This window comes from Eublepharis macularius, chromosome 9 (assembly GCF_028583425.1).
Source record: "Eublepharis macularius isolate TG4126 chromosome 9, MPM_Emac_v1.0, whole genome shotgun sequence".
Classification (NCBI taxonomy): domain Eukaryota; kingdom Metazoa; phylum Chordata; class Lepidosauria; order Squamata; family Eublepharidae; genus Eublepharis; species Eublepharis macularius.
Window position 1 is genome coordinate 21,159,783 of NC_072798.1, and position 14,219 is coordinate 21,174,001.

The 14,219-nt window shown below is 40.1% G+C and overlaps 1 protein-coding gene across 4 annotated transcripts in view; it reads left to right on the plus strand.

The window, feature by feature from the left end:
• The window catches only part of DCP1B (decapping mRNA 1B), a 53,602-nt gene that overhangs the window by 6,440 nt on the left and 32,943 nt on the right, over positions 1-14,219 (plus strand). For 2 of the 4 annotated variants that reach the window (XM_054988004.1, XM_054988007.1), the window contains exon 3: positions 4,808-4,935. The exons of 1 other annotated variant lie outside the window; for it this stretch is intronic. In XM_054988004.1, the coding sequence (XP_054843979.1) occupies positions 4,808-4,935 (128 nt within the window). Of the gene's footprint in view, positions 1-1,277; positions 1,311-4,807; positions 4,936-14,219 lie in introns of those variants that run through there. One more of the 4 variants, XM_054988008.1, reaches the window with a different exon arrangement.

Genomic DNA, 14,219 nt, shown 5'->3' on the forward strand with positions numbered 1-14,219 from the left:
ATTTGTGCAGAAAAGTCACAAACTATACCTCCTGCATTTCATGGCTTTTTTATCCACAGTGTTCTGTTTTTTCCCCGTGTGCTGTGTTTATATTCTACCAAAATAAGAAATCAGTGTCATGTTCTAAGCCCTCAAAAAACTATGCTTTGGTAAATATTTTGATGTTTAATAGAGTGGTAAGACTCTGGGTTTTTTGCCACAGCAGATTAATACAGTTATGCGACTCTCAGCTCAGAATCCTGATAGATTGGCGTTTGTCAAATGCTTATGAAGTTGTTTCTTCTTCTAAACTTATTAAGGCCGTTTTCACACGTCTTTAAAATAGTGTAATACTCACGGAAGGCTGCGGCTTCCTCGCATGATTTTTGACGCCATCCATGATGCTGCTGCGTTCCTGGCTGCCTGCTTCCGATTTGTAGATGGATGGCGTCAAAAATCGCATGAGGAAGCCAGCAGCCTTCCATGAGCATCACGGTATTTTAAAGACATGTGAAAATGGCCTAAATCTTCTGCATCTCCCCGAAACTGAAATAATTTGATATAGCCATCCAGTTTTTAACTGCTCTGGGCCTCTTCCTGTGCCCTTCTATCCTACTTCACCCCCTACCCTCTATCACAATTTCTTCCTCCTGTTGGTTTCTCAGTCCTTTCCATCCCTGTCCGAGAAACACTGGGATTACGCAGACATAATGCCAAAGTGCAGTTCGGCGCTGTGTGAGTTAGTCCTATGCTTGCATCCTCTCTCCTTGTGCAGTTGGCCTTGATTAGCGGTTTCTGGTCCAGGGCAAACAAGGGTATGCCGTTCATCTGGACCAGAAAATCTTATGCTTCCCCTCCAAACCAAAATTGATAACAATGATATGAAGCTGATTTGAACAGGGAAGTCAGCACAAAACCATAGTTTGCTACAAGGTGCATTTGAATAAGCACATCAAGCCAAATTATGGTTTGGCTTTCTCAACTGTCCCATTGTGATTTACTTTACTTCTGTCTTACTCCTAAGAGGAAAAGAAGAGCAGATGCTGACTTGACAGAGTTCAAAGTAATACCGAACAGGAGACCCTTGAAGAGTGGCAGTTTATAAACTTGAAGATGCATAGGACTTGATAATGTAATTTAATCCTTGATGTGAATTAGCCTGATAAATCTGTGATTACTATCTGTTTAAAACGGGATTTAATGTTTGCCTTGTACAGCAGAATGCCTCAGTGACAAAGGACTGATTGACATCTTATGCAGCAATCGTGTTTCCCATGTTGAATGCATAAGCTGTGTGCATGGTTACAGCCATGCATCTTCTTGTTTCACTGGTTAGTATTCATTGAAGCAAACTCCACTACCATGGCAAAAGTAGAATTCATTCAAAATAGCAGTGGCTTTCCATGTTTGTTTTGAGCTGGCACACAGGTGCCCGTGTAAAGGGAGATGGCCCATTTATTTTCAGCAGCATCTGGAGACTGCGTCTGCCTGAAAGGCTGCAAATGGCATTGCAGCAGAGGCGTACTCTCTCTCTTTGCATGTGTGTCTGTGTGATAGGAAGTCCCTGACAGTGTCTGAATACGTACAAAATGCAGTGGGCCTAAGCAATACTGCTTATCTAGGGTAAGGGGATGTGCATACCTATGCTGTAACCATTTCTTGGAAATGGTTGTCGAAAACATTTGCAGTTTGCTTATGTTGCCCTCCAGTTATTCCATAATTTTGTCCCAGCTTGACAAAACGTTCTTGTATCTCTTTTGTGTTGCTCTGACCTGCCTTTTTCAAAGTCAAGCAGGCATGTAAAAACATTTTTTCCTGAAAGTGCATAGCATGGAAATTATGCCCCCTCGATATATATTTTAGTTTTTGTTCTGAGTCAAACGAGCAGCAAAAGTTGAAGTTTTTTTTTTTAAAAAATGAAAAGTACAGCAATCACATTTGCCACATCTATTCAATCACAATTCTAGCCCACAAGAGTTTGACAAATATATATAACAATTTGTCAATTGCCATTTTAAAAAAATCCTACAGTGGTGGGGTGTGTGTGTGGCTGCCATGGGGGACTGGGGCAGGGGAAATGGCAGCAATGTGGGTGAGACTGAGAAAGACCGCTCCCTCCACACAGCAGTTCCCTCCCCAGTTTTGCTGCAGGTCCCCCAAAAAGATTGTTTCCCCAAAGCAAGTTTTAGAAAGCTCACAGGAAACCTAACCCGATCTAACCCAGATTTGTTAAGATCCGCTTATTTGGATACCTTTGATGAATATGACTTGCCTTTAAGCAGCCAAACAAAAATTGAAGTATTTCACAGTTGTGCTTTTTTTCTTTTAGTGTGTGACTAGCACAACTAACATTTGTGGGCAGGCAAAACAATAAGCGACAGTTGTGATGTCTAGCTTTTGTGAATCTTTTTGCCAGGCTTGTCAAAATGAAGCAATTCCCTTACAAATAACATCACCATTTTGGATAGCAGTTTCCTCTACTTTGGGAATACAAATGTGATGATGGTGGTGGTGATGATGAAGCAGTGTTTTGAGAATGTTCGACATATTTCAGAAACATCATCTCAGTAGGCTTTATAACAGCCCTATGAGGAAGGCCACTATTACTAATCCTATATTGCCAAGGCCAAGAGAATAACTGCTTGTCTGAGGCTACCTACATTGCTGTCATAAGCAGAGTTTCACCCTTCTATGTTGAAGTCTTAGAAGGGTGTAACTGCTTACGATGGCACTGCTAGTGAATTCATAGCTGAGATGAGACTTGAACTGGGGACTTTCGGATTCACAGCACTGTTGCTTAGCCCCTAGTTTTTTTCTCACCATCTGTCAGTAGTAAAATTCATATGTTCAGAAATCAGCCCTTCAGACCATTAAAAAGTGCAATGAGGAGCAGCGATGAAAATGCATTTTCCTGCTGATAAAACTATTTGTGGTAATATTTGAATAATTTTACTTTATAGTGATTTTTATAGCCTGCTGTTGTTGAAAATTGCAGGGAAAATAATTATGCTTTAAAATGTCAAAAATAAGACCTCCTGTTGGGGATAACAGAAAGACAAACTGAACGAACTCTTCCTCTGATAATTCTGTGATTGCCCTCTTGTATTCTTTCTATCACTTCCATCCTTTGTTTGTATTCTGTTGCCTTCCTTTCTTTTCCTCTAAGGCACATTCTAGAGGCGCAAGGTGTGGAGATGTCCTCTGAGGGTTGGTATATCTCCCAATGCCTTTTCATGAGAATCAACCCTAGTTCAAAAATAGTTTATCCTATATGTACTAGTTTCAGTAGCCATGTGATGAAAAGAAAAGGCTTTTTTAAAATGTCAGTGAAGAGCTTCTGAGTGGTGAGTTTCTTTCGTACTCTTATCACAGCACTGCACAGCAGTTTCAGTTAATGTGACAACAGTAAACTGGGAACAAGGTGAGATTGGGAACAATGCTTGGTATGTACTCCGCATTCTGATAAGTTTGCAAAACTGCTTTTGCTAATGTTAGTTCTTAATCTATAAAGGACCTCTTATAAACTATGTCTTAGTTTTTATAAAAGCCACAAGCTCTATTTGGATAGCCAAAATAAAAGACTTCTGAAGAATTATAGTGTTATTGCAAGACATAAAAGACGGAGATGATTCAAAAGTAGCAGAGAAATATATTGGCTTCTTAACCAAACGTGGTTTCTGGTTATGAGAACAAAGCTTGCAAGTCCTAGGGCTCAAGACCTCTCTCTTTCTTCCCTCGGTGTACACTGCTTAGGAGTTTTATTTGAAATATTTATATACTGCTTTTCTACTCTTGAGACAGTTAACAACAATAAGGTCATTAATAGACTGAAAAGAATATTAATAACATTTGATTTATATACTGCCTTTCAGGACGACTTAACAACACCCACTCAGAGCAGTATACAAAGTATGGTATTATTATCCCCACAACAATCAACATGTGAGGTGGGTGGGGCTGAGAGCGCTCTGAAAGAGCAGTGACTGACCATAATTTTATTTATTTAACATATTTATATGCGCTCCTTTCTCCCAGGCATCCCAGAACCCAAGGCAGAAAATGACAATGTAAAAACAAGGAAAGCCATTTAATAAAACAATACATCTGAATGCCAGTGGTTCAACAAATCCCTGTTGGTTGGATGGCAGTGAACCAGGATTTTAAAGGGTTTATAATGAATGGGTTTATTCCAATTGAATTCAAACCATTTTTTAGAGAATCCCCTTGTCACTGCCTAGCAGCAAAGACGGCAGGATAGTGAAGATATCCTCCCTTCTGAGAGGTTGCTGAGAAGAACAGAGCAGTCAGATGGAGGTTTATGCACATTTAAGGGTTTATTACTAAATGCTGGTCAGCTAACAAGGGCTTTTAACATAAGATTTAACATTATGAATGGCCTCTAATAAGGGAATACTAGCCACTACTATTTACTTACTTACTTGCTTACTTTTTTCATTTATACCCCACCCTTCTCCCCTATGTGGACCCATTCTTCATTTTATTCTCACAACATCCCTGTGAGGTAGGTTAGGCTGGGTACGTGTGACTGGCCCAAGGTCACCCAGTGAACTTCCATTGCAAAGCAGGGATTGGAACCTGCTTTTCCCAGATCCTAGTTCAGCGCCAAACCACTCCACTATATTGGCTCTCAGTGAGCTTTGTGTGGCAATCTAAAAAAAGAAACCCGGTATTTCTTTAGGCTTTCAGAAGTTACTATTCCACAACACCGTAGTAGTATGTATACAGCGATATTTTTAAATACTGTACAACAAGCTAGCAATGCAATCTTTTTGGTTGACTGGGTTGTTCCTGCTTTGATAATTTTCAGATCAGCTTCACCAAAATTTGGGTTCACCATTATGAATAGGCTGAGCATGGAGAATCGTACAGAGCCAATAACTAAAGATCTAGATTTCCAGTTGCAGGACCCTTTTCTACTTTACAGAAATGCCAGATGTGAGTATTTTTATTATACTTGGATGCACTTTGTTTTTAAGTAAAGTTTTGTTTATTGTAGATTATTTTTGAAAATCTGATCAATTAAAAAAACCAAAAGAGTTTTCTGAAGCTTTTCCTGAACATCTAGTTAAAAAAAACCCCCAGTACTGCAAGGTTCCCTGATGTGGCATCTGTGGGCGCTGTGGTGCCTACCGGTACTCCCCCTTGTGCCTGCCAAGCTTTTCGGAAAGCGGTTAGAGCTGTTGTAAGGCAGGGCTTGTTATTGGCTGCCCTTTCCTTCTTTTTATTCCCTCCTCTTTTGCTCCCTTCCTCTTCTCCACCCTGGGCTTTCGTTAATTTATTTTTATTCCCATTCTGTGATTCTTTTTGCAAAGTAGGGAGGAAGGAATTGTGTTTGGCTTTGCCTCCTCTTGCAGCCATTTTGAGTTGGAGCTCACCACCGCCTCTCAAAACTCCTAAGGTGTATTTTAATTGTATTTTTAATATGTTGGTATCCGCCCTGAGCCCGCTTGCGGGGAGGGCGGAATACAAATTTGAAATAAATAAAATAAAATAAAATAAAAAATTTTCTGTGGGTGCTTAACAGTTTTAAGGGGGTTATCTTTTATTTAGGTCATCTTCCTTTGGAATAAATACAGCAGTTCTTTATATCTAATGATAGCATCTAAAGAAATTGAACAGCTTTTTGAGCTCCACTGCCCTATGCAGGATTGCCAGGTCCCCTGACCCCCAGGCAGGAGCTTGGAGGCCCAGTTTCCCCCATCATGCACTCCCAGCCTGCATGATGACATCACTTCCAAGTGATGTCATCATGCAGGTTCATGTCCCGCCCTGGAAGCACTCCTGCACTCTCCAGGGGCTGAATCAAGCCAGATTTGGCCAGAATTGGGGCACTGCAGAGTGCAGGAAGCACATTCCCCCCCCCCTGCCCTGCCAGCCAGGTAAGGGGGTGGGAGGTGGAAGGTGGGAGCGGGGGTTCCTCCGCAACCAATATTCTTTCAAAGCATGATATACAAGTATTCAGAAGTGGTTTTTGTTTGGGGTTTACCTGTTGGCTTCAAGGGAGCATGGACACCTAAGAACCTAAAGGATAGATCTACTACTCATGGGTATCAAGACACTTCTGGAGTCCAAGTCAGTGCAGCTGTAGCTTTGGTTACCGGTTAGCTGAAGTTAAAACATTGGAAACTGGCTGCAGGTACCTTTCCCTCACTCTACCACTCTTGGGTGGAGATTTCCTCCCTCTTGCCAACATTGACCTTAAACACAGCTCACATTAGCTAATTCCCGTTAACCAGGAATTAAAACCACGTGACTAAGACATGTAGGCCTTGGCCTAATAAAGCCCAGTCTACATAGCTCATTTATCATTATAACTTGCCCTCTCGCTGGTATGTTGATACCTTGGTATGTTTCCCCCTGTGTATGTGCTTCTGCCTCGCATAAATCTTGATGCCTGTTCCAGAATTTCTAAGTTTATGGCCAATGATAGCAAAATCATTGCTATGATCAACAAAGAACAGGACGTAGAAAATTCATAATAAGAAAGAAGATTGAAATTAGAATGCTCAATGCAGTCTTCACAAACACTTTCTAAAATGTGCCGATTGCATTTGTGCATCTTCACATGGTGTTTCTTTTTGAGTTTTTTTAAATACTTAACATTTTGGGGTGGGTCCATGGCCCAGTGATAGATCATGTGCAGAATCCCAGGTTTAAGCCCTGCCATCTCCAGTTAAAATAATCAGATAGTAGGTGCTCTGAACGACTTCTTCCTGAGACCCTGGAGAACTGTTGCTTGTCAGAGCAGAGACTTTGATAGACTCGTGGTATGATTCGGTATACGGCAGCATCATATGTTCAAGCTACGTTATACTGCCTGAGACTGAATTGGAACATTGGCCTGTCAAGGTCAATATTCTCTACTGTTCCTGACAGAGGCTCTCAAGGGTTTGGGGTGAAGGTCTTTATGCCATTCTTTGAACTGGAGATGCCAGGAATTGAACCTGGGATCTTCTGCAGTGAAAGCAGATGCTTTAACAGTGAGCCACATCCCCTCCCTCTTCATGTGTTATTTCCTGATTTCCATAGACTGAATGGTTTTCCACTCAAACTCAGATCTTTAGTCAAAAGTAGCTCCATTGTAGGGGCAAATATACTTCAGGCCCCCCCCCCCCCGTACAATCAAGAGTAGATTCAATAATAGCTATTTGCTTGGTCTAGCAAACCACAGTCTAAAAGTAAAATTAGTGCTTACGGAAAGAAAATTACCTTCTTCTATGCTTTCATTAAATTGGCTAGTACTTAAGTTACTCAAATAACTATAAACTGTTTTCTATTATATATTATTTTAAGTAACACATTTTCTGTCTGTATTTCAATGCTTGTTAAGCTGCATAGCTACTATTCTGTATAATATAAAAATGAGTGCTTGATATGTTTGCATTTGCACATAATTCTAACTGTAAAAGAATTTTGAAATTCGGGTAGGAGGAATGATCAACTAAATAAAATCCTTTAAATGTGTTGATAACCACAGTGTTCTCTTAAGCAGTAGTTGAAAGCAGTTTGATTTCATGGTATGTGTATGTCAATAGCTACCCAAGGAAACTAAAAATGTGTTTTTTTAAACGAGAGAGTTTTGCTTTTGGGAGGTAAAACATTCCATATCGCAAAATAGATCATCAGTATAATTTCTCTGAACAGGAAACCCCTTCACCCATTTCATTCAACAGCATGGTCTTATTGGGTGTACTTTGTTGCGGAATTGTAGGGTTTAAATATTTCAGAGTTTTAGGTTTCTGTTAAAGGAAGCCTTTCTCGATCATTTGCCCAAGAATTCCTGTACGTTTGCCACAGAACCCCAATATCTTGTGCAGGATTCATGTCATACAGTGTGTACCAAGCCCGATGTGATCTAGAACACACATGTGGCAGCACACTGCAGGGGAAATTTGGTAATAGTGGGCAACTTGTCAGGCTTCAAGGGAAGCTTCTCTACCACTATTGATCTCCTTAAGGAATCTACTGAAAATCTTCTGTGGAATCCCATATTTCTCTGGACTAAGTTTGGAAAACCTCTGATATAGAAGCTCCTGCTCTAAGGTAGTGGAGTGTGTACAGGTTAGCCCATATCAACAGCACATACCCTTTTTTATATTCTTGGCCCCCTAGTACAAGTCTGACCCATCCAGTGTTGTGTCTACGTTTATGACAGGTCGATAGCCAGAATCTCAGTACATATAGGAGAACCTTTGAACAAGTGGTTACTGCACCAACAATATGAGCACATGGTAGCTTCACTACATCAACAAAAGCATCAGAAGAGTTACGCGACTCTGACCAGAGCATCACTGTTCTGAATAGTTCCTGTGCCATAAGTTGATCTATCGAGAAATGATATTAATTACAAATTTATGCAGATCAGACATGCTGGTTTACATGGCAATGTGGGTTGTTTCACTTATTTTTCTGGCTGTAGGAGTTGAAAAACAAATGTATGTAAAAAAATTAACTTAGATATATTATATATAGCCTAATACTGTCAGCTGTAATATGACAGTTAATCTGAAGGATATTCCTGCAGATTGTAAATTCTTACTTGCATAACTGATGCTCTTCTACTGAGCCAGGAGTTAGTTACTTCTCTAGAGATGTTGTAAGAAAGAGGAACTAAAAGTGCCGTCCTGCTGTGTAGTGTATCAGTTGGACCTAGTCGGCTATTCCACTCAAACTTAAATCTCCTCTTTATTCCAAATCCACCATCCATTGCATGTGTCTTTCCCATGCAGTCCATGATTCCCACACAGCCTTTTTGGTGGTCAAAGCAGACTCTCTCCTCCCTTTTTCCAGCTATAGAAAAGCTGGTTGATATGTGTATATATCACACAGCTGTGTGTATATATGTGCACTATCCAAATTAAGTTACTTGGGTTAGAGTGGAATTCTAAAACTGGTTGATTTTCTAGGGAGTCAAAGGTTTGAGAAGAAACTTTGAAAAGAAACAGGACAGAATAATGTTAATTGATGGAAGGACTAGTTCTCTTCTGAGCAGCAGCTTGTTCAGTCTGCATGCTTAGCCTTTAGCTCCAGGAGTCCCATTTCATTGTTACATTGTTATTGTGTCTCTACCACAATATTCTTTACAGCAAGCTCATCATTGCTGAGTAGCTATCAAATGAGTTCGCCTTCACGGAAGAGGCCTGTAACTCAGTGGCAGATCACATGCTTTGTATGCAGGAGGCCCCTAGTTCAACTTCCAGCATGACAGGCTGAAGTATCCCAGATAGCAGGGCTTGGAAGGATTTCCAGGAGAGCTGTAGACAGTATTGAGCTAGATGGACCGATGGGTTTGGCTCCATATAAGGAAGCTTCATAGGCTGATACACTATTTGGATTTTTCTTGCAGAGGTAAAAAAACAGTATTTCTTCATCACATTACTCATAGCATAACTAATGAACTTTACTTTTTCCTTTGGAAAAGTGTAGGGAACAATCATTGCAACAGCCTATTGCACTTGTAATTCAAATCTGTAGTGGGTTCAGTGTACATCTGCATTAATGTTCAGTATTATATCAGAGTAAAACTATGCAATGTGAGAATAGAGCGACTGAAGTGCCTAAGATAACAGCGCTATGTAGCCTGGCAGCAGCTGCTGCTGATTTTGCATTGGATGGTTCTCTTTCTTTGGGAGAAAGACTCTGATGCATATGGGAAGAATGTTATAAAGGATACCTTTTATGCTCCCTGGTATCAGTGGAATTTCAGAAAGAAATTACTGCATTTTATGATACTGTATCAGAGAGTCCCATTTATGGGTTTTCCAATATTAGTCTCTCAGCAATGAATGTACATTGTCAGCTGTGGGACTTCTGGATATCTTTTCAACATACGGTAGGCCATACCTGATGGAAAGCATAACAGTGGAACCTGGGGACAGGTGAAAAAGGAAGCATTTCAAGGAGATAACTCCTCCTGTTCCATCCTGCTATGGCACACCTTGTAGCAGAGGCTGAGTATTTTTTATTTTTATAAGTTTTATTTGAAGAGAGAAATAGCAGAGCCTCTGTATTCTAGTTGTGTGAAAAGAGGTAAGAACCATCAAGATGCTTAAGTCTGTGTTCAGAACGAGAGACCAGAAATAAAAATTGCACGAACCTCAGTCTTGCTGTCATAATCTAAAAACGCAACTGCAGCCGTCTGCCAAATCAGTCATGATTAGGAGCTGCTGATTTTCATGGGACTTTAAAAATAATGTAGCGGGTTTCAGAATTGCAGCCTTAACGTTGGATGAAGGGAGAAGCGCTTGAAGTTTGGCAGATTCTAAAATAATCCAATTACTTCATTGCAATAAAAAATGGCAACTCCCGAACAACTGACACAATGCTTAGAAAGTTAGCTCTTATGGTAATTAAAGTCTTTAAGTATACGTATGTTAAGATGACCCTGTATCCCAGTAAGTCCATTCTTTTTCTGTAATACTGCAGCATTTTTCTGGCATATATTTTGGTATATGCTTTCCAGCTACAGTAGCCCACTCAAGAGTCATAACTTTTCCCTTTAAAATTCAATTTGAATGTTTTCTAAATGTAAGGGCCTTAATATTAATTAGGTGCCTGGAATACTTGCTGAAACTGCATGTCTCTTTCGGAATTCTCAGTTCTATAAATCGCTTTCTCATATAGTTAGAAATCAAATCCTTCACCAGCAGTTTCCAAAAATGTTTGCTGATTGTTTTTTCTCAGCTGCTACAAAACACCGCTATTCTCCTTTTAGAATAGTTGTGTGTACATCTTGTAGTTTTGAGTCCTTACCTCCAGGTGGAATGTAGAAGCAACTGAGCTGGGTTTCATGGACAATCTTGCCAGTATACTTCACACTGGGTTCCCCCGGCAGGTGCATAGGGAGGGGACGGTAGGCCGAAGTCGCTTGCCGGACGATAGTCTGAAACATCCTGTTCTTCTGAAGAATGTTGCAGAGGCAGTAAACTTCTGTAATTGAACCCTAAAAGTGTAGACTTTTTAGGAGAACTGTTTCCTAGTTCTGTAAAGTCCAAGCAGCGGCTCTTTTGTTACACTCTTCTTTTTCTGTTCTTCTCAGTCTTTTTCTTGCTGTCTCTGCCTAGTGTTTGCTTAAAAGCCCTCTCCGCCCCCAATAGTTTTACAGGAAAACTTGGCTTGAGAAGTGAAAATAATGGGCTCCATCTGCCTGTCAGTTCATCACCTCCCTGAGCCATGGAGGTCTCTGGTTTTCATTCATCACCACCCCCACAGTTTCTGATAACGGCCCTTTGTGTTTGACGGGAGATGGGCTTCCAAAAGGGTGCTGGATGGATGGCCTTCACCCAGGCTGAAAACTTCTTTTCCAGAGACATGAAGCATATATTTTTTTTAATGAAGACCAGTTCAGTATTGTTATAGAATGGCATTAAATAGATGGAAGTTCAGATCATGCAGTACAAACTGAGATTCTTTCATCTGTACCCAGAAGGATTCCTTTATAGTCTCTGCCCTAGTGAAAGCACGGAAAACAAGCTTCAGATATTTTCCAGCAATTAAAAAATAAGTGCAGGATAGCATCCCCTTAAAAGGAAAGGAATGCAGTCTACCCCTTAAGTATGCAACCTTTCCAGTGAATTAATCTAAGATTGCAAATGGCTACACAAACTGATCTCTGAAGATGGGTGAAAACATTGGTGTGTGTGTGTGTGTGTGTGTGTTTGTGCCTAGAGTTATAAACCTTTCAGAAGCATCGTGTCAGTGGCTGTTTTGCCTTACATTAAGGTTTTATGCAAAACGTTTAATAAATGAGAATCTTTAAAACTTAGGTCTGATTAGGAACTTGTTCAGCCAGGAGACTGCCTTCCTATAAATGTGCATTCCTGACTAGAGTGTTATATGCTTACCATAGTGTTCAAGACACTGCTGAAAATCCAAGTGGTTTCCATTTCCATTGTATTGATTAAAGTGCAGCTTTGCCTTTCTAAGCTTGTAAGTGTGTTGTCACTTGGATCATCATTTCTATTTAATGCAAGCAGCCAGGACTCAGTTAGACAAGATAAATACCGTTACAGGGACTTATAAATCTTCCTGCTTCAGATCAGAATTCAAACAGATTTCCTGGACTAAAAAACAATTTCTGCTTTGTCTAATACTAATCCATAACTTGTCATCTTGCGGAAAAGCTGTATTTAATTTAGTTTGCGGCATCTGGTTTAGGTCGCTCTTAAAATCATGACATTAAATACATAGCTCTAGTTTTGCAAGCATTACACGTATGCAGGTATCAGCAGATCCAGGGAAAGTGTGTGTACATGCCCAGTTCGAAATCTTGTGGGATTGCTTGTAATTCAAGCAGAGTGGGCCATGTTGGTGGACTTTACACACTGTAGGAAGCTGAAGAAATTTTCCCAACTTGTTCAAAATGTTTGCGTTTGTTCTCCATTTAAATAGTTTGTGATGTTAGGAATTTAGTAGTGCTTAGGTGAGGAATGCCACCACCGTGGTCTGGCCAAAGCGGAACTGCAAGGAAATTGGCTACATTAGACAAAGTAGCTTCCTGTACCAGTTGACAAGAGTGAGTCAGCTGAGATGCCTTGACTCCTGCAAAGACTTCTGGTTCAGGATTTCCGGCTTCTTTGGCCAATAAAGAGACTTGCTCAGTGTTTATGCCCTCTGTAGAATAGTTTCACTTTTGCCTTTGCAGGATCCGGGGACAAAGCACATATTTCTTGCTGAGAATCCACTGAGTTCTGCTCCCTGTTCTATGCAGATTTTGTGGTACATCCAAATCCAGTTCATCTTTGAGTTAATTGTGTCCATTGCAGTGATATAAATTTTCAGGTGACAAGACGTCTCGTTTTGTCACACAGTCTTGTTTATTGCAAGCAATGGAGTATTACGATTTTTTTTAATAAATGGTTGGTTCCTTATTTAGTATCCTCCTTGTAGCTTGCTGTTGGAAAGGAGAGGGCATAATATATAGTGTATATACTGCTTTATTTTTTTAAAAAATCAAGTTTTATTTTTATTTTAGTTACAAATTTACATTATTTATGGTCCGCCTTTCTCAGCAAAACTTTGGGTGGATTACATAGTGTAAGTCAGTATGAACTAAGGATGGAACATCCCATAAACAATGCAATAGGTTACAGCGACAGTCAGACTTCTAAGCACAGGAAGTATTTTCTTTGTAGCTCATTGAATTAACACCCTAAGAAACTTCTCATAGTGATAAAACCCGAGAAAAACGTGGTGATGAAATGCAAAACTAAACTTTGTTTTATAAGATCAGATGAAAAGTAAGTTAAGAGGCCATTGTTCTTCAGCGCAGAACATCCAGCACATTTAAGATAAGTCAGTTTCACTGTGTTTGTCCCAGACAATAAAGATCCTGATTATGGGGGGAGGGGGGGGAAGTGCTCAAAACACCTTTAGGTAGTAAATCTGGAACTGAGCATCACTTCCACATTCTGGTGCTTTAAAATTGCATTTTTGTTTTCAGGAGAAGAGATTCCTCCCTTGTGGGACTTGTTCAAGGAAAGGAAGTGGATTGTCTAAGTAGTCTAAACAAAGTTTGGTTAGGTCACCAAAGTGAAATGCACTCCTGGCCAGTGGTGACAGAATAAAGAGCTCTTAGATAAGCAGTCCATCCGGCAAAGTATGGGTAGGAATGAGGAGCAGGTCTTGCATGAGAAGGCGACGCTGTTCCTACCGCATTCCCTGATACTTCGTTTTGCAGTGCTTCTTCCATTTCGTTTTCAACATAGGAGAAGATTGTACTTCGCTAAAAGTGGTACTTTCTTTGCTATGACTGAATGAAGCTTCATGCTGCCTTTTTCTTTTCCTCTGGGCATTTTTCTTGATTTCCCCCACCATCTCTATGTCTTCCTTATTGGAAGGTGTTTTTAAAGAAGGTTTTTAATTTATTATTATTTTATGTATTATATATGTTATTTTTAGTTCACCTTTCTCACTGAGACGAAAGGCGAATGACACAGGGTAAGTCAACATGATCAACAGCTGGGATATTCAATAGACTGTGCAACAGGTTATGCAAATGCAAATTTGTAGAGAATTGAAAACAAGCAGAAATCCAATATGGAGTTGAAACAGAGCATAACAATTAAGCTGACATATTAAGCAATGCAGAAATTACTTAGTGAAACACACTCCTGCAACAGACAGTACTCTATCCATTTACTAGTGCATCTCTTTGAACCATTTCCTTACAGCACAGCCCTCCTACCTGTATAAAAAAGCCCTCCTGAATAATTCAGTTT